At 48.1% G+C, this 21,020-nt stretch overlaps 1 protein-coding gene across 6 annotated transcripts in view; it reads right to left on the reverse strand.

Annotated features, from left to right (window-relative positions):
* The window catches only part of TP63 (tumor protein p63), a gene marked incomplete at its 3' end in the record, with an annotated part of 101,654 nt that overhangs the window by 9,094 nt on the left and 71,540 nt on the right, over window positions 1–21,020 (reverse strand). For 2 of the 6 annotated variants that reach the window (XM_081911053.1, XM_081911056.1), the window contains exons 3-8: window positions 19,327–19,513; window positions 17,820–17,935; window positions 15,360–15,469; window positions 13,931–14,067; window positions 11,139–11,221; window positions 10,668–10,810 (exon numbers count right to left, since the gene is read on the reverse strand). In XM_081911053.1, the coding sequence (XP_081767179.1) occupies window positions 10,668–10,810; window positions 11,139–11,221; window positions 13,931–14,067; window positions 15,360–15,469; window positions 17,820–17,935; window positions 19,327–19,513 (776 nt within the window). Of the gene's footprint in view, window positions 1–10,667; window positions 10,811–11,138; window positions 11,222–13,930; window positions 14,125–15,359; window positions 15,470–17,819; window positions 17,936–19,326; window positions 19,514–21,020 lie in introns of all 6 variants that reach the window. The other 4 variants (XM_081911051.1, XM_081911055.1, XM_081911054.1 and 1 more) reach the window with 3 other exon arrangements.

The following is a 21,020-nucleotide window of genomic DNA, read 5'->3' on the forward strand; positions in this document are numbered from 1 at the left end:
CTCATCCAGCAGGCTCTTCTCATGCTCTTAATGCTGTATTCACAGAGACTATGGAGGTGCTTTCCTCTGTGTATTCGCTTAAGAAGAACAGAGGAATCCAACATTCACAGCGGAGAGGAGCAGTCAGATTGCTCACAAGATTACATTCCTTGCTCCATCCCCACCCTGGAATCTACAGAAGGGCTTCCCAGAATCCTGTCCTCTAAGATCATTCAGAAGGCTGGACGGCAGAACGGTCATCTGGCGTATTTTACCCCGTGACGCTTTCTGCCATGAGAGTCCTCCAACTCCTCTAAGGGTGTGTGGAAGAAACTTGAAACCTGTGAGCTATATAATTATAATATTTGTTTGTTTGTTTGTTTGTTTGTTTGTACTCAGCCCATCTGGCTGGGTTTCCCCAGCCACTCTGGGCAGCTTCCAATAGAATATTAAAATACAATAACCTATTAAGCATTAAAAGCTTCCCTAAAGAGGGCTGCCTTCAGATGTCTTTGAAAAGTCTGGTAGTTGTTTTTTTCTTTGACATCTGGTGGGAGGGCATTCCACAGGGTGGGTGCCACTACCAAGAAGGCCATCTGCCTGCTTCCCTGTAACTTGGCTTCTCACAATGAGGGAACTGCCAGAAGGCCCTCGGAGCTGGACCTCAGTGTCTGGGCAGAAGGAGATGCTCCTTCAGGTCTACTGGGCTGAGGCCGTTTAGGGCTTTCAAGGTCAGCACCAACACTTTGAATTGTACTCAGAAACGTACTGGGAGCCAGTGTAGCTGACACAACTCCCCCTTTCCCAAGTTCCCAGATGTTTGCCTCAGGGTATGGGAATGAGGCAGAGACAGTAGGCCCTCCCCAGCTCTCACCCTAACAGGAACTGGGACTAGAGAAGAAACTGAGATTCATTAGAAGGAAACAGATTCTGCCTCTCTCCAAACCAGCGGAGTGAGATACCCTCTCTGGACGACTCCTTGGAAATGATGGAAGCAGTAAGCATTTCCCACCAGAGCTTAAGGGTTTGGCAGTCCCTTTCCAAGAGAAGTTCCACTGAGGTCTAGGGTGCACCCATCACCTCCTTCCACTATTTGTCCAGGTAAGTTTCTGGGTCCTCAAGTCAAGGTGCACACTGAACGCATGCAAAACCATTGCTTGAGCCTGTTTGCAAAGGCTTGACCCCCTTCTGGGGTGAAGAGCAAGGCTGTGTTTGTGTGTTTGTGACTAGTGAGCAGGGCTGGGCAGATCTGTCCATTCCTGATTTTCTCTCTTTTTGCAATCTTAAATTCAGCTTCACATCACTTTGTGCATTATTGTTATTTTAAACGCTGTCATGAAAATTCGCCAGCCTTTTAACACACTGCAAAATTCAGAGAAATGTACGTTTCAAAGGATAACAGTGCTTTGGTTTGCATATAGTTTCAGAAAATTCAAGCTAGGTAAGATCACCTGTAAATGGAAATTGAATTGCACCTCCCCAATCCCTATTAGCATTTTCCCCCAACTAAGTCCTTCTCCATCTTCACGCTACCCATAATGAGAGGGAAAACGAACCGATATGGAATTGTTTGCACAGACCTCGTCTAAAACTTGGCAAGACACAAAAGGTGATTTTGGGAGCTGGTAAAGTCAGACGAGGGCGTGTTTGAAGGAGAGGAGAGTGAGTGATGAGAGCAGGAAGGACAGCACATTCATTTGTTGTGAGAGGAGAAGGAAAAGAGAAAAAAGAGAGACAAAGGGACAGGAGGCCACTCCAGTTAAAATCAAGATGCAAAAGTTTATTGAAAACCAGCACCACAAATTAAGAAGAGTAAGATGATAAGAGTGAAAGGAATATTGCTCAGGGTGAAACCTTTTTCATGGCTGACCAGAGGATGTGTGTGGTTTCCCAGTGAATGGGGTTCATCTCATAGAACTGTAGTTGGGAGGGACCCCCCGGGGTCATCCAGTCCAACCCCCCGCAATGCAGGAATGGTGGCTAAAGCATCCAGGACCGATGACCACCCAACCTCTGCTTTCAAACCTCCAAGGAAGGAGAGTCCACCACCTCCCGAGGAGCCTGTTCCGCCGTCAAACAGCTCTTACCAAGAGAAAGTTCTTTCCAGAGTTCCCTTCCCAAAACATCATTTGGAACGCAGAACCCAAGCCACATCAAATGATGCTTAATGAATCCCAAGGAAGACTACACCTTGGAATCGCTTTGAACCCCGAGCCAACTCATTGCACTTTCCCATTCCTAGGGCTTAATGAGGTCAATTAACCAACTGCAGATGTCTTGCCTCTTGGAACTGCCGGCTGGAAGAAGCAGGAGGGTCTGTGGGGTGGGCTGGGGGTGCCTGGGAGGTGGCTCCAGGATAAGGCGGGCATGCCAGGGGCACAAGGAGTGGTGGACAGGAAGAGCACTCAGAAGGAGGCTCTCCTCATCTCCACAGAACAGGCTGACTTAGCACAGCAACAAAGCCATTTCTTGTAAACAGAGGCAGAAGCCAAGTGACCTACTTCTACTTTCTGGGTTCCATGCCAGGCTGTGCCCACATGGCACTTTCCCACACTCTGTTGTCACAAGATTTAGGTGCAAACCAGAAGGGCAGGAAGCACGAAGCAGAAAAAGGAGGAGGCCCCAAGATCTTCTGCAGCTTGCTCATCCAACCCCACCCAAACCTTCTCACTAGGACGTGCCACCTGGCCCCCTTCTGCTTCAGTTTTACGAGAGTTTCCTGCTCTTCTCCTCACAAAGCAGACATGGCGCTCCTTTGGGTTTGCTAGTCAGGTCCTTAGCTGCTTAGCTTCAGCTGGGCTACCTGCCTGCACTCCCAATGCACCAGCAGGGGCAGTCTGGTGACCACCACAATCCCTGCAAGGCTTGTTGAGGTGGACCGCACTGAATCAGCATAACTCACACACACACACACACACCTTGAAGAAACCACAACACACTGAGGTTTGGACTGATCGATTATGGAGAAAACATGAGGTGTCGCTTGTGTTTCTACAAAACATGGCTCATGTACTTCACTGGCTATTTAAGCACATGGTCTGAATCGCAGGTGAACCTATAGCTGGCCTTTGCCAAACTGGTGCCCACTAGATGTTTGGACTATGCTGGCTGGGGCTGATGGAACATCTGGAACTCAAGTTCATGTTATGTATTTGTGTAACTGTGCAAAACTCAGAAATGACTCTCATTATTATTATTATTATTATTATTATTATTATTATTATTATTGATTGCAGTAAGCCAAAATGACAAGTCAACATTAAATTTGCACCAGGAGATATTCATGGGGCACTTTTTTGTTCTTTCCTCTGAAATCTAGTGGAGAAAATAACCACAATTTCTATTATGGGGGTCTGGTCCCTGAAGAGAATGGGTAGTATCTTAAGACTATTGGTCTCAGCAGGTCTACTCTGCGAATTAGTTGGATATCAACCAGTGAGTACTGATAGCCAGTCTCAATACTCAGTAATGTTTGCATCTCTGCCTGGATGCTGACAAAATTCTCGCCGTCCAGATTTCAGGATCCTAAAATACCTGAACTTGTTTGTTTCATGAGTGGCACCAATCTGCTAAGGGTTCACTCCTCTGTTTTGCTTTGTTTTAACTCCAGACAGTTCAAATGGGCATTGATGAAATCACAGAGCAAAAGAAAAAAGAAAAAGGGGAAAAACAGAATCTCAATGAGGCTGCATAGTCTTTTTTTAAAATATGGAAGTACAACAGATCCCAAAGCGATGTCTCAATACCCAAATGCCCCTTCCCTCCACGAAAGGTTAACCAATGAAATGCATCTCTTGATTTCTGGGCTGGCCAACCACCAGCAGCATCAAAAGCCTGCTGAATTTGCTGGACTGTGAATAACTGCAGGTAAGGCTGTGTTCCATCATTTGCTACAAACTTGAGGCAATTCCTTGCAGTGAAGACAAAATGGGAACAAAACAGGAACTTTGGAGCTGAGCGCCTGATTTACAGCAGCAAAAGCCAAGCAATTCCCCCACTCACTTAAGAGGTTCCTGTGTGATCTCTTTTGCAAACAAAGGTAGAAATGTTGTGAGTGGTGGCGGACAAATGCAACACCAACTCTGTAGGAAATAAACAGTTTCATCTGATTCACAATGTGCTCGTGTCGTCCGTCTGCCCAGCAGGGACAGGCCATCTCAAATCTATACACATTACTAGTCTCTGACCAGCATTAAAAGCACTTTACAGATTTACAATCAAAAGTTCTCAAGGCCGTAAGTTGCGCTTCTGTCTTAGCAAGTAAAGACACATCTTTAAGATATGCTTGTAGACTGAGACCTGCTCAAAAGAAATCATCCGAAGGCTGAGGGGTGAAAACAGAAGCACCACATTTTACAATGCAGGAAGAAGACAAGGTGGTACCAGACCTGGAAATGGCTAAGTCCACAGCTAGGGTAGCTGCTGCTCCTGCAAAAGCTTGATCCCTTTGCAGCGGTTTGCTGCCTGCTCAGTTTCAATCAAGCCATTTTGCTCAGTTAAAGCCCCCCCCTTTTCCTCCCATTCCCCCCTTGCAACAAGGGAGCTGGACAAAACCTCTGCACACACACAAAAACAGCCTCCCCGCTTTGGTCTATGAGTAGACAGAAGAAGGATTTGTGGGGCTGGAATGTCTGAGAATGGCGTCGCTTCTTTTGGGGGTCTCCCTCCTCGTTTCTGAAAGCTCACTCCTGAAGCACGCTGAGAGGAGGCTGCGGGGAAGGAACCAGAGAGAGGAGAGGAGATAAAGGAACCATCACCAAGTGTGAGCAGCCACAAAGAGAAATACCTTCATGATCAGAACCCGGAGGAACAGGAGGAGGAAAGAAAAGACTGTGGCAGAACATGGGGTCAGAGAGAAGGAGCAGATCTTAGGAGCATAGGAATCTGTCTTATTCCAAGTCAGATCACTGGTCCATCCAGGTCAGTATTGGTTACTCTGACCAGTGCCAGATTTACATATAAGCTAAACAAGCTATAGCTTAGGGCCCCACTCTCTTGGCCCCCCCAAAAAAATTTAAAGGAAATAAAACCTGGATGTACATTTCCAAAATATAAGATAAAAAACAAAATAAAACCTACATACAGCAACAGTGTTTTGTGTTGTGTAGCCTCCTCTGATGTAAGTCATGGGCCCCGCCTGCTCGCCTGCTCCCTAAAATATCCCTGCTTTGCTCCTTTCTATATATAGGGTGCCTACATTCTGCATGGACTGGTTGCACGGCATGATGTGCAAATGGCTTTAGTCACCTATGAGGTCCATAAATCACCATCTAGAATATATTCAACACAAAAAAGTGACAGTTTGTTGCTGACAAAGGACAGCTGGACATATGAAGGGCCCCATTACCTTCAGTAGCTTAGGGCCTCATCAAACCGAAATCTGGCCCTGACTCTGACTGGGAGTGGCTCTCTGGGATTTCAGATGGGGGGGGGGGACAATCCCCAGACCCACCCAGAGGGGCCATTAGAGATTGACCTGGGACATTCTGCATGCAGTGCAGAAGCTCTATCGCCCCAATCTGAAACCACAGGGGGATGTTTCCGAAAGGACTCCTGCAGAGCAAAGGCCAGGTTGCTGTGAGAGCCAGAAACCCCTTTTGTTCTGTGGCTATCAGGGGATATAGCTGATTAATTTATGCATAAATTCCTGTCCACATGCAACCCGCATGTGAAACATGGATCAAGTGTCGGATCAATCAAAACAGAACATTCTGAGACTTGAGGTGGGGAAATTCTAGAATAGAGGTGTTATCCCACTGTGGGAGATGCTGGCAGAAATCTGGTTTGTAAGTCCACCTCAATACAGCAAATCTATTTGTTTCAATTACCGTATGTCCAAAGTCACTACTCAGCAGTTCTGGCACAGCTTGGGAGTATTTATTTGGCGATGTCCCTCGTGCCCTGCAATATTTAACAAGGGATGCACAGTTCCTTGTCGATGGTGTGATTTTCCAAGGGGTGGGGTGGCTTTAAGACTTGAAGACTCTTGTAAAGATAGTGTCTACCAAGACACTAGCCCAGCCCAGTTTTGCTGCTCGCCTGGGACTTGCAAAATGGCGGGTGGGGTCATATTGGGGTCAAAGCACTTGGCAGGCTGCAATGCCAAACTAAACGGTTTGGGGTGGCAGCGGGCTCTGAATGGCGAAGACCCAGTGGGACTTTCTGGCCTATTCTGGCAGTTCAGAAGGCTTTGAAAGCAGCTCAGTGGCACAAGCAGAATGCAGACCTGGGACTCTTGCAGACATCTGGGTTTGCAATGTAAGCCTGCAAGGGCTTTGCAGTTCCTTCAAGGCTCTTTTTTTCTATTGCACCAGCTGAAACCATCCCTAATGGACTGAACGTGAGCAAAGCGGGGGGGGGGGGGGAGAATTGGCTGCATATTAAAGGAAGCCCAGTGTTGTTGGTGGGCTGTTTTAAAAGGAGGTATAAGTCTCCCCTCGCTGAGCACCTGCAGGGCAATGGCAGAATTCCAGAGAGAATCCTTTGCAACTTTGTTCAGCTGGCTTCAAACGGCAGCCTCTGAAAAAGCTTTCAAGGTTTGATGGGAAGCCACAGATCTTTAACTAAAGGCATCGGGATGGAAGTAGCACCCAAGTCCGTCCTCCTTGCCCTCTCCTGAACATTCGTGTTGCAGGAGCTGCAGTCCTGTACATTCAGATGAGGAAAATAGTCCGGTTCAAAGAGTCACTGAGATCATGAAGGTATTTGACGCAAAGAGAAGTCAGAAAATCATGCACAGAAGGAAAATCATGCAAAAGAAAAAGCAGGCAAAATCCACTCTACCGGGCAAGACACAGGTGCAACACACACTTCCCAAAATTTTGAAACCTGACAAGCAGCGTTCGAAACTCCCATTGTTCTAGGCGCATTTTGAGACAGGGAATTTAATTAGCGCAAGCAGTTTCTGAGCTTTGGTCGCAATACGGCGCCTAAGATTTGAGAATAAAACTGCAGAGTGGAAGGAAAGGAGGACCTTTTTCTGCCTCCTCACTTCCAGCTACTCTCTGAAGATTAGAGAAGAGACCCTCTTAAGAATATTAGGGGGGTGGGCAGGGGAAGGACCAGACCATGTGAAAAATGAACATAATATTTTAGCTGCAGTCTATTCCTTTTCAGCTTTGTATTCTTGTTATTAAAAAAGCATGCCTAGACATTCCGTTGTTGCACCCATAACCTAGACTTAATGTACCATTCAGCTCCTAGCTTTCATATCTTGGTTTTCTAACCCTGCTGACAAGCAGTGGCATTTGCACAGAGCAGACAGCCTGTGATGGCCTGGGATTCGGACTCGGATACTGAACCTGAGGGATCCCAGCCTGCACAGGATCCCCTGCCTCCAGAACCAGCTGAGCCAGGGCTGGAGCTTGAGCCTGAAGGGTCCTCACCTGTGCTGGATCCTCAGGTGCAGGCACCAGCTGAGTCTGCTCTGGCTCCTGAGGTGATGAGGACCCATTGCCTGCAGGTGCTCCATTCTCAGCCCCATCAGGGGAGACTGAGGTTGCCTCTGGGTCCGGTCACCCTTCAGTCTCTCCTGAGCTGCAGAGGCTCAGGGCAGAGAGGCGGAGGGAACTAAGGTCCCGCAGGAGGAGTGCTCGCCTCCAGGCCAGGAGAGGTGAGTCACCTGAGGATCGGGGCCGCCCTATGCCTCGGGGCAGATAAAAGCCAGCCAGCCCTAGTCCCAAGTTGCGGGAGCAATGTTGCTGGTTGTCAGCTCCTGCCTGAACCCTGTCCTGCTTTCCTGACAGAGCTCCAGACCTCAACCGCCTCCCTGGCCAGCACCCAGCCCTTCGACCTCAGACTGGACGCAGACCTCCCCTCTCCGTTAGCCCACGGGACCAGCACACAGCCACACTGACCTCCTGAGGCAACGTCCCCTGGGCAGGACTAAGGGCTCGGCCACATTCCCATTTGTCCCATGCCTAGGAAGCATGGGCCCAAGCGGTTTTGCCTTTGCCCCAGAAAACCCACTCTTTAGTGCTAAATTGGAACAGACATCCACAGAAAACCCAATTGCTGTTTGTTCCGATTCAGCACTGGAGATTAGGTTTCCCTGGAGGAAAGCAGTGGGGCAGCTGGAAGTGTGGATAAGCCATAACATTTCCTGTGTTGCAAAAATGAATACATATAATTGGAACTCCCTTAATGGGGATTGCAGGAAGGGAGAGCTGCTCTCGTGCTGATGTCCTGCTTGCAGGCTTCCCACAGGCAACAGGATGCTGGACTTGATGGGCCATTGGCCTGATCCAGTAGGCTCTTCTTATGTCCTGATAAGAGACCTTGGAAGAACCTTGAAGGCTTTAGCATCCAGAAAACACTAGCTGTTTGTTTGTTGTTGTTGTTTTAAAAGGGGGGAATTAGGGGAATTACTTGGAAATAACTTCAGGAAAGTATAACTACTGAGTGCACAGGTGTGTGTTTGTGTTCACACACAGCTCTCCGTTGCATTCATCCCAGCTTTCTACAAGAGTCTTGGTCTCTGCGTTATTCAAAGATAGAGGATTCACAGCTTCACATTTCTGAAATCCCTAGCGGTGCCATCAGTGGAGCCCCAGATATAGCAGGGACTTGTAAGCAAAGAAGCAACACACATTATCATCTGTAGAAGAGAACCCAGTGAGACCACGGAGTCCAGAGCCTAGAATTACCTAACTGCACGACTAGTCTAGTTTTGCTATGTGCCTACTGCAGTTGGATGCCTGCAAGGAGATTTGGGGGGAAAGGGGGAGGTTTGTTAACTAAGTGAATGGGTTGCTGGTGGTTGGTTTGTTTGTTTGCTTTTAAGGCAAACAGCCTTAAAAATGCTAGCTTTGCCTACCCGAAGAGCCAAAAACAGTAATTATCACAAAGCAATTTTGTCAGCAGCAGCAAGTGGAAAAGGTTCGTTTATTTCAACGCAGCTCTGCTTACAAGGAGACTTTTCCCTCCCCTGTTGGAAAACCCCTGTGCTTCAAGGGGAGTCTTCCAAACTACCTGAAAACAGACATACGGAGGCCCTGAACAAACTTGCAGAACTCTTGTTCAGAAGGTACCAAGAGAGGGATGTCTTCTGGAAATTCTCTCCTGGGGCTGAGAATGATAAAACTCCCCGGGTGGTTCGCAGTTTCCCAAATAAAAATATCCCCTTAACGAATTCCAGCAGAAACAAATGTGAGTGCCTGGAGGCGGTTGGAGGATGGATGGCAGCTAACAGATTGAGGCTGAATGCTGACAGAAATACTATTCTTGAGGGACAGGGGGTGAGCGGGTGTGGGGGACTCCCTGGTCCTGAATGGGGCAACTGTGCCCCTGAAGGACCAGGTGCACAGCCTGGGAGTCATTTAGGACTCGCAGCTGTCCATGGAGGCGCAGGTCAATTCTGTGTCCAGAGCAGCTGTCTATCAGCTCCATCTGGTACGCAGGATGAGACCCTCCCTGCCCACAGACTGTTTCGCCAGAGTGGTGCATGCTCTGGTTATCTCCCGCTTGGTCTACTGCAATGCGCTTTATGTGGGGCTACCTTAGAAGGTGACCCGGAAACTGCAACTAAACTAAAATGCGGCAGCTAGACTGGTGACTGGGAGCGGGCGCCAAGACCACATAACACCTGTCCTGAAAGACCTACATTGGCTTCTAGTACGTTTCCAAGCACAATTCAAAGTGTTGGTGCTGAGCTTTAAAGCCCTAAACGGCTTCAGCCCAGTATAACTGAAGGAGCGTCTCCACCCCCATCATCCAGCCCAGACACTGAGGTCCAGCTCCGATGGCCTTCTGGTGGTTCCCTCCCTGTGAGAAGTGAGGTTACAGGGAACCAGGCAGAGGGCCTTCTCAGTGGTGGTGCCCGCCCTGTGGAACGCACTCCCAGCAGATATCAAGGCAATAAACAACTATCTGACTTTTAGAAAACATCTGAAGGCAGTCCTGTTTAGGGAAGTTTTTAATGTCTGATGTTTTATAGCTTTACAGTGATACCTCGGGTTAAGTACTTAATTCATTCCGGAGGTCTGTACTTAACCTGAAACTGTTCTTAACCTGAAGCACCACTTTAGCTAATGGGGCCTCCTGCTGCCACCACGCTGCTGGAGCACAATTTCTGTTCTCATCCTGAAGCAAAGTTCTTAACCTGAAGCACTATTTTTGGGTTAGCGGAGTAACCTGAAGCGTATGTAACCCGAGGTACCACTGTAATAATAATAATAATAATAATAATAATAATAATAATAATAATATTCTTTTGGGAGCCACCCAGAGTGTCTGGGGAAACCCAGTCAGATGAGTGGGGTATAAACACTTTATTATTATTATTATTATTATTATTATTATTATTATTATTATTATACCACCTCTTTCTGCTAGCCACCGTCAGAGATAGAAATGTTTCTGAATACCAGCTGCTGGGAATCACACAAAGAGAGAGGACTCTTGTGCTCAGGCATCTGGTTGGCCCCAGAATCCCGCCCACCCACCCAAAACACACTTCTGCACAAAACAACAACCAAATCCGAGCAGCCATGCTCATTGACCGACCATGTTAATAAAGCCAAAGGGATGCTGTTCTGGGTCAGGGATGCGCTAGCGGCAGGCAGCGTAGCAAGAGCGATGCTCTTCATGCGCATGGAGAGCCCCCTGGCCACCCTCCCCCCTCCATTGCTCTCAAGCCCCCCAGCCCAGGTGCTTCGGGGCAATCTGCAAGTCGGCATCTGAATACTCACTGTTTCTGCAACAGGTGCTGGTGTTGCTGTTGTTGCTGCTGCTGCTGCCGGTACGTCTCAATGGTGTGCTGGGGGAGGTACTGCATCAGCTCCAGAGACTCCTTGATCTTCAGTAACATCTCATAAGTCTCCCGGCCTCGCACCTGAGCACAGATGAGAGGGAGGAAGAGACTTAAGAGATGCTCAGGGCTGCTGGACCAGACCAGGCCAGCCCATCTCGTTCAACGCTTTACATATGCCTCTGTCCGCCCTTCCGTCGTGAAGAGTTTGTTATCTCTGCTGGCTTGCGTGCTCAGCTTCTGAAAAGCTTCTGAAGCTCTGGCTGCTGGCCGGTGGGTTGGAGCATGACACCTGGGGTGACCCACCCCCACCGCACCCCCCTTTCTCCTCCCCTGCCCGCCAGGAAATGGTTCGGCACAAATGAGGCAAAAGGTTTCTGCAAGGACAGGGGGGCAGGCATGCCACACTTACTGGAAGGTATAGCAGCTCATCATCGGGGGTGCGCCGTTTTTTGACCGAAGTCATCTGAATGCCGTGTGTACTCTGCCGGAAGGCTGCCAAAGGGAGGGGGGAGAGAATGGCAGTTGTCAAGCTAAGTCCAACAACCTATCAGGTGGCTCACAGCCACAAGGAACACTTTTCCTCTCCGTTCTGTTCTGCAGTGTGCATGCTGCGCAGTGAGCCCGCCCCATGCTCCTATTTTTTGTGGGAAGGGTGGAGTGCGAAAAGTCACAACACAAAATAATAATAAAAAGACTGCCTCAAACTGTCTCAAGACCATTGGTCTATTTTGCCCAGTGTAGTGGTACCTTGGAAGTCGAACAGAACCCGTTCCAGAAGTCAAAAACGTTTGGAAACCAAGGCGCAGCTTCTGATTGGCTGAAGGAAGCTGTAGCCAATTGGAAGCCTCGTCGGACATTTGGGTTCCAAAGATTGTTCGCAAACTGGAAGAGTCACTTCTGGGTTTGGGGCGTTCAGGAGCCAAAACGTTCGACTTGCAAGGCGTTCGGGATCCAAGGTACAACTGTACTGGCTTCTCAGAATGGCTACTTAAGAGTTTCTCAAAGGGCCACTGATTCTCAAAGGGTGTGGTAGAAAACAATGGCAAATTTGGCAGAGACCCTCAAGAGCAATCTAAGACACATTTAAACATTTCAGTGTAGTACAGTAGAGCATCAAAGTATTATTATTATTATTATTAATTATTATTATTATTGCAAAATATGGACATATATGTTTTCGAAATGAGAGCAAGAGCACTGAGCCGCCCTGAGATTTTGCGATCAAGGAGGTGGGGTATATAAACTTAATAAATGAATAAATATATATATTTTTAAAAGAACATCGAGTGATGCTGAATACAATATATTCGTGAACAAGGATTTTCAATTCTGAGGTTTCTTTGTGCTGTTGAGGAGAGGAGAGGAGAGTTGGCTTGTCTCAAATGAGACCTCATCTAAATAAAATCATCCAACAAAAGCAAGCTCACGTCTCTCCTTGTCACTTAAGATACACACGTAAGAGTTTAGAATTATAATTTGGGAATGATTCCTGCTCTTTTGTAGCTGCATTGTTTTGCACTTTCTGGATACCCCATGATTTTTGCAGTTGTGTTCTATGTTATGTTTCCGAGCACAATTCAAAGTGTTGGTGCTGACCTTTAAAGCCCTAAACGGCCTCGGTCCTGTATACCTGAAGGAGCGTCTCCACCCCCATCATTCTGCCTGGACGCTGAGATCCAGCGCCGAGGGCCTTCTGGCGGTTCCCTCATTGCGAGAAGCAAAGCTACAGGGAACCAGGCAGAGGGCCTTCTCGGTAGTGGCACCTGCCCTGTGGAACGCCCTTCCAGCAGATGTCAAAGCAATAAACAACTACCTGACATTCAGAAGACATCTTAAGGCAGCCCTGTTCAGGGAAGTTTTTAACGTGTGATATTTTACTGTATTTTTGGTTTTTATGGAAGCCGCCCAGAGTGGCTGGGGAGGCCCAGCCAGATGGGCGGGGTATAAATAATAAATTATTATTATTATTATTATTATTATTATTATTATTATTATGAATCAAGCGCCACTGGAATTTGTTTCCTTTTGTTTCCCAGTGTATTTCTTATCAAAAGAAAACTTGGTGTGGCACGAGCAAATTGTTATTCTGAAAATGTAGCCCAGAGAAAAAACTTTGAGAACCGCTGGAGATTTCCCTGGAGGTTAAACCTGCAGCCTTTAGCGTGTGAACCACCTGCTCCATGGACAAACTAAGGATACGCCCCACTTCGAATCTGGGGTTCAGTGCTGACAGAGCAGATGTCAGGGAAGACCCAGTGCTTCCTTTAAAAGGTAAAGGACCCCAACCATTCAGTCGAGTCGTGGCCGACTCTGGGGTTGTGGCGCTCATCTCGCTTTACTGGCCGAGGGAGCCGGCGTACAGCTTCCAGGTCATGTGGCCAGCATGACTAAGCCGCTTCTGGCGAACCAGAGCAGCGCACGGAAACACCGTTTACCTTCCCGCCGGAGTGGTACCTATTTATCTACTTGCACTGGTGTGCTTTCGAACTGCTAGGTTGGCAGGAGCAGGGACTGAGCAACGGGAGCTCACCCCATCGCGGGGATTCAAACCGCTGACCTTCTGATCAGCAAGTCCTTGGCTCTGTGGTTTAACCCACAGCGCCACCCGCGTCCTGCGTGCTTCCTTTACTTCCTTTACTTTTACGCAAACCAGGGGCATCTGGTGGGCCACTGAAAGAACAAGGTGATGGGCTGGATCAGGGGTCAGCAAACTTTTTCAGCTGGGGGCTTGTCCCTCAGACCTTGTGGGCGGCTGGAATATATTTTGAAAAAAAAATGAACAAATTGCTATGTCCCACAAGTAACCCAGAGATGCATTTTAAATAAAAGTACACATTCTACTCGTGTAGAAACACCAGGCAGGCCCCACAAATAACCCAGAGATGCATTTTAAATAAAAGGGCACATTCTACTCATGTAAAAACACGCTGATTCCCGGACCGTCCGCGGGCCGGATTGAGAAGGCGATTGGGCCAGATCCGGCCCATGGGCCTTAGTTTGCCTACTCATGGGTGGGGTGGTCCACTGGCCTGGCCCGGCAGGCTCTTCTTATGTTCAACCCGTGCCAAAGGGTTCTGTGTGAACCGCAAAGCTTGCACATTTCTAAAGCACTGCCTCCACAAAGCATGGTTCTCTGAGCCCTGCAGCCGTGCCCCCCCCCACCCAGCCACAGCCTCAAGCGCCCCCTTCTGGCCTACTTACGCCTCTTCGTACCATCACCGTTCTTTGTGCTGTCGGAGACCTGCTGCTTCCGAATGCTGTCCTCGTCGGCTTTGCGGTCCCTGCCCGGGCAAGCGCAGATCCGAGCCTCGAAGCACCGGCGCCCCAGGACTTGCCCGCTGGAGGATGGAGAAAACGGGGGGTCTGTTAGCTCACAGCCACGGGGAGGGCTGGCGCTAAAATAAACACAGCGGGCAAGCATTTTATGCACGGAAACGGCAACCCGTGATGAACCCACATATCTGGGAGCCAAGCTCCGGGTTCGCAAACCACTGGACCCAACCGATGCCCCTCTGTGAGCCTTAAACCTTGCCTACAGCTGGAGTCTGCCCCAAACACCAGCACATGAACGCATCTGTGTGCATGGCTCCTCTTTAAGATTCCAGCCTGTGTCCTTGGACCAATCCAAGGGCCTAGTCCACATCCTGGAGTCTTACTAACCGAAACTGATTTATATATATTATCACAGAATCGTGGAATTGTAGAGTTGGATGGAATCATGAGGGCCATCAAGCCCAACCCCTCTGGAATGCAGGAATCTTTTGCCCAACACAGGACTCGAACCCACAGCCCTAAGATTAAGAGTCTCATGCTCTACCAACGGAGCAATCCCAGCCTTGGACCACCCCCCATAAGTTAGTAGCTTTGTATTCATGCAATCTTTTTATATGTAACTGTATTTTTGTAATATCTAGTTTAATATCTTTTTTGCAGACCACTTAGTGAAATGGCTAATATAGTATGGGGTACAGTGGTGCCTCGCAAGACGAAATTAATCCGTTCCGTGAGGCTCTTCGTATAGCGGTTTTTTCGTCTTGCGAAGCAAGCCCATTGACAGCTTAGCGGATTAGCGCTATTAGCGGTTTAGTGGCTTTTAGTGGCTTTTAGCGGCTTTTAGTGGCTTATCAGCTTAGCGGATCAGCTGATAAGCGGCTTTGCTGCTTAGAAAAGGGGGTAGGGGAAAAACCCGCAGGAACTCGCAAGACATTTTCGTCTTGCGAAGCAAGCCCATAGGGAAATTCGTTTTGCGAAGCGCCTCCAAAACAGAAAACCCTTTCGTCTAGTGGGTTTTCCGTCTAGCGAGGCATTCGTCTTGCGGGGCACCACTGTATAGAAATTAAATAATCAACCCTGCGCTGGTGGAACCTGCAATATTTGGCAGCAATTATGGGGCAGGACCTCCGGGCACGATTCTCTACTGTCCTATGATTGTATGACTACATGCCCCTGTTTGTGAATTGGGAATTGCTGTGTTTGTGTGCAATAAAAACAAAAGCCCCTTCTGCTTCTGATCACGGTGTGTGTTTTTTTGCTTGGGACTCATTTTTTGATCTCCCATCAAGTTGCAGTGGCTTCCAAGCCAGGGTCAGGCCATCGCTTGCCACTCTGAGCTCCTGCTAATGCAACTTACTCTCTGGTTTCAAGTGTCACGATGATAAGAATCGGACGCCTGTTCATGCCCCCGACGCAACTGCTGTTGCACATGAAATTGTATAAGACGGTGGTGAATTCTGTGCCGACCTGGACAGAAGAAAAAAGGGTGAGTTATACTGAGTCAGCTCTGAGTCACGCAGGAAGTGATCGGTTTGCTGAAGGCTGATGCAAGACACACACACGCACCCTCCATAAAGGATTCCTTCCCTTCCCCTCTACAAAGTCTCTGAGAGAAACTTGTCTGCTTCAGATGTAACATTAATTCTGACACAGGAACTTTTTTTGTACCAAGTTGGGCTGCAGGTCTCCTTAAGCCCAGTCCTGTCTTTTTCGACTGGCAGCAGATTTCCAGGTCTTTTAAGTGCGGCAGCGGCTACACTTTGGAACTCCCTGCCTATTGAGCAGGTGCCTCCTCTTGTACCCTTTCAGCACTCAGATGCTTCAAAAGTTGCCACAAGTTTTAATCTGTTTTTAGTTTATTGATCACAGAATTGTACTGGTAAGGTAAAAGGTAGAGGACCCCTGGACGGTTAAGTCCAACCAAAGGCGACTATGGGGTTGCGGCGCTCATCTCACTTTCAGGCCAAGGGGGCCGGCGTTTGTCCACAGACAGCTTTCCAGGTCATGTGGTCAGCAGGACTAAACTGCTTCTGGCGCAACAGGACACCGTGATGGAAACCAGAGTGCACAGAAACACTGTTTACCTTCCCACCACAGTGGTACTTATTTATTTACTCTCCCTGGCGTGCTTTCGAACTGCTAGGTTGGCAGGAGCAGGGACTGAGCAACAGGAGCTCACCCCGTGGCAGGGATTTGAACCGCCAACCATCCGATCGGCAAGCCCAAGAGGCTCAGTGGCTTAGACCACAGCACCACCTGCATTCCTAGAATTGTATAGGGACCCCCAAGTCTCATCAGTCCAGCCCCCTGCAATGCAGGAATCTCAGCTAAAGCATTTTAACTTTCCAAGGGTCTTAGATTGTTATTTTTCTCGTTGATTACTGCATTGTTTTCTCTTTTCTGTAGACCACTTTGAGGTTGGTTTACTTTGTTTCTTACAGTCAAGCAGTGAATAGATTTTATGAAACAGATAAATGCCACAGCACTTGGTAGCGCGTGCAGAGGTTGGTTGCTTCCACTTGCTGAAAGGAACGAGCAAGGGGCAGCAGTGAAACATGAACAATGGTTTAGTGCAGTGTTTCCCAAACTTTTTTGGGCAACGGCACACCTGTTTACTGAAAAAAAATCTCACGGCACACCACCATTAAAGCCCCGCCCCGTGACGTCAGCGCGCAGCGTCACGCCGGGAGGGACGCACGAAAGTGAGTTTTTTCCCTCCCCCTTGCCGGGGAACCTCCAAGCTTTGGGGGTGGGAGGAGGCAGCAGAGCGAGGGACTGAGGGACGGCGGCAACTGAGGCGGCGGCGGCTGTTGTGGTGGTGGCGGCGATAGCGGGCGGAGGAGGGGGCGGCGGCGGGGCTTGAGGAGCCGTCGCCGGGAGTTGCTGCTGCTGTTGTTGCTGCTGCTGCCCGGACATGCCGGCCTCCTCCTCCTCCGCTGTCTCGCGCTCCTCCCTTTTGCACGCGCTGCCCCGCCGCTCGGCACCACCACCGCGGAGCCGCCCCCGGCTCGACGCGGATCCTCGCCGCCGCCGCCTCTCACCGCCCGACTCGCCCGCCTCCCTCCCACGGCACACCAGCCAATGTCTGACGGCACAGTAGTGTGCCGCGGAACACCGGTTGGGAAACACTGGTTTAGTGCAATGTGTGAATGGGCTTATTCTGTTGCATCTGAAGGGACGAAACAACAGTCCTGCTTAGAAGACCCCAGCCTCCCAACTTGTGGGATGTGATACCTAAGTAGCAGTCAAGTACAACATTCCTTGTTTTCCTAGAGTGGACATGCAGGGGAATGTTTGCTCCAGCCAGTCGGAACTTCCTGTTTCCTCCTGGACTGGGACATACCTCCTCTTGCATGTGACTAGAGGTGGGCATGGCCTTACCTGTGCAGGTAACAAAAGAACAAGGCACACAGCCCTCCTCCCCTTCTTTTCCATCTTCCTTTCGTCATGTGAACTACAGTGACGGCCAGCCTGCAATCACTGGGATTAACGCCCCATATGGGGTAGATCCGTATGTACATATTTGTAACTAAGTCTGCCTTCTGGGATCCAGCTGTGAACAGAATGTGACTAAACTACTTTTATATGCTCTAAACAAGATTGTGGCATGTTTATTCGTTTAAGAGGGATATAAGGGAACTTACCAGGAACCAAATAGTGAGAGGCTTAAACAAGCCTGAAACCAGCTACCTGCTGTGTGTTTAAAAGGGGAATGTAAAACTCTGCTAAGTTATAGAACTTGCTAGTGCAAGTTAGGAAGGATATCAATAAACAATATATCCTCTCCTGCCTCCCTGAAGATTCCCACCCAACTCACCTGTGGTGGCTCATATGGGACCAGGACACTCTGCCTGCCAGTGATGGGGTCTTCCACATACTGAGCATGGCTGTTTCCTTCCACTCTGATCAGGTGGCTGGGAGGAGCTATTTGACCTGCAAAAGCGTACGGGAAAGGAACAAGGTTAGCAAAAGAACCAGCGTTTCGGAGAGAGATCACCTGAGGAAAGCAAGCGAACTTCCACGGTCCAGGGCTCACGTCTTGCTGTAAAATCCCTGCACCTATTGGCGTACCTCAACTCCACCTTGAAGAGCTTCCCTAGTGACAGTGACTGAAATGGACCTGTGTTGTGCTCGCTGCTGTCAACTGGCCACTCTATAGCTATGCTTCATATTGTTACATAAGTGGGGTGCCTGCCCCTCTCTCTGCCAAGTGATGACGAGAGTCCACCAGGTCTGTGGTTCCTCTGGAAAATGGAGGCACGGTGGAGACTGTCGTAGCTTTAGGAAATATGGTTTATTAGCCTATTTACTATTTACAGTCTTCATGGAGGGAGTCCAGTATGGCCATTTCAAGAGGGGCTTTTCCCCTACAGCAGTGCAGTCAGGGAGTCCAAAGGCATCTCTCCTAGCCAGCCTTCAGCCAGCCTGCCCAAGATGGATCCCAGTCTTTCCTCTCCCCTTCTTCTTCTTCTTCTTCTTCTTCTTCTTCTTCTTCTTCTTCTTCTTCTTCTTCTTCTTCCCAGAACACCCTGCTAAAAACTCTTTTCCTGTCACTTCAAACCCACAGCCCATCACCATGGCAACCTCTGTCTGCCTAGACTCTCAGATGTGCCATCAATCCATTTTGTCTTATTCATGCCTCTATTCCAGGTGAGGCCCTGGCTTGGAAAGGCATCTTAGACTGTACTTTTCCACTGACCCCCAATCTTCTCTTCAATACTCCAAATAATTAAAATTTGTTCTTTGTTCTTTCTTTCTTTTGTTTCATTTTCTCTCTAGGTATATAAAATTTGTATAAATTTTTTGTATACACGTTGGAAATTATATTATAGTAAGTCCTGTAATGTAATATGACAACGTTTACCGATGTAATATAAGAATGTTAACAAATAAATAAAATGCAAATTAAAAAACAATTAAATAAAATCTTACCATTTATTAATTTCTAGGGTTTGGGAGGGGGTCGCCCCCAAATCTATACAATATGATAAGGATATTGACAAGCTGGGAGATGTGCAGAGGAGGGTGACCGAGACATGGAAACCAAGACCTATGAGGATCGGTGCATGGAATTTGGGATGCTTAGCTTGGTTGGACAGTGTTCTCGAAGCTACAGATATGATGGTTGGACAGTGTTCTCGAAGCTACAAATATGAGTCTGACCAAACTGCGGGAGACAGTGGAAGACAGAAGTGCCTGGCGTGCTCTGGTCCAGGGGGTCACGAAGAGTCGGACACGACTAAACAACAACAACAGCTTGGAGGAGAGGAGACTGAGAGGAGATACTAGAGATATCTTCCAAGATCTGGAGGTGCCCAACTCACCTTCGTTGAATTCCCGGCTGAGCTCGTGGTTGGGGCAGCGCTTCACCACCTCGGTGACGTGCTCCGCTTTCTTGTAGACGGGCATTGCACGGATGACGGCGCCCTGGGGAGGGGGGGTCATCACCTTGATCTGAATGGGACACGTCTTGGCAATCTGGCAGTACAACTTCTTCAGTTCGGTGGAGTACTGGTGGGAAGACAAGAGGGAAGGGAGGCACAGTCAGGAGAGTAGCCAAGGAAGACCTGTTTTGCATGGGTAAGAACACTATCTTTTGGCAGCAACAAAACTCTGGAACTCCCTGCCTATTGACAAGAGGCAGGCGCCTTTCCTGCAGCCCTTCGGCAGCTGCTAAAAGTGTTGTGCTATGTGTAGCTGACTTTGTAATGTTTTATTTTTAAATCTTTAAGATATTATTTTAGATTCCTGTTAATTAAGTTGCTTTGAATGGATGCTTTATACGGACTTTCTTCAGCAGTGTTTTATTTAATGTCTTAACAGCTCTGAGAGTTTTTTCCTTAAAAAAATATACAGTGGTATAGTAATGAAAAACAAGAACAAAACATAGGCAAGCATGCCCAGATGCTTAGAAAGTTAACGTGAGTTAATTCTTATTGTTCTTTTAACTTTTCAAAAGTTTTAAATTATTGTTGTTATTTTCTCTGATTGATACTGTTATTTTTAAATCTTTTTTTGGCAAATCACTTTGAGGCTTGAGTTTGTTTGTTTGCTTGACAATCAAGAAATGCATACATTTTATGAAATTAAATAAAAGCGAAGTCAGGAGCCACAGTCCCTTATCCTTCCCTCTGGGCTGCACCGGTCCTGCTGAGGTCTCTTCGCAATACATGGGCACCAAGGCAGTCATCACACACTTAATGTTTTACTGATTATAGTTTAGAAATTATTTATTGTAACTGCTGAGTGGATTTCTCTTTAATTTTTATATGTTAATATTATTAGTTTGTACTATCCTAATAATTGTTGTTGAGGGACACGGGTGGCACTGTGGGTTAAACCACAGAGCCTAGGACTTTCCGATCAGAAGGTCAGCGGTTCGACTCCCCGCGATGGGTTGAGCTCCCGTTGCTCGGTCCCTGCTCCTGCCAACCTAGCAGTTCGAAAGCACATCAAAGTGCAAGTAGATAAATAGGCACCGCTTTGGCTGGAAGGTAAACGGCGTTTCCTTGCACTGCTCTGGTTCGCCAGAAGCAGCTTAGTCATGCTGGCCATATCACACGGAAGCTGTATGCTGGCTCCCTGATATGCTGGCCATATCACACGGAAGCTGTATGCTGGTCAATAAAGCGAGATGAGTGCCGCAACCCCAGAGTCGGCCACGACTGGACCTAATGGTCAGGGGTCCCTTTACCTTTACCTTTAGGACTAATTCAGCCAGCTAGCCCTGGTGATTATCTAATATTTATTAGATGGATTTCCCCTAAAATGATTTCTGAACTTTTATTGTTATTCATGTTTTCATACTGTATTTTATGCTGCTTTTACAATTAAGTGTTTTAAACTTGTTGTTAGCCACCTTGAGTCCGGTTTTTGAACCGGGAAGGGCAGGGTATAAATACAAATGTATTATTGTTTATTATAAGTGCCTGGAAGGCTGCAAGAGCTTCCACACGGCATGGAAACCCCCTGGCTGCGGCAACCACAGAAAACTGCTGGCATTTCCTCCCTTCCCAGC

The sequence above is a fragment of the Podarcis melisellensis genome (genome assembly GCF_964234715.1).
Source record: "Podarcis melisellensis genome assembly, chromosome: 5".
Lineage (NCBI taxonomy): Eukaryota > Metazoa > Chordata > Lepidosauria > Squamata > Lacertidae > Podarcis > Podarcis melisellensis.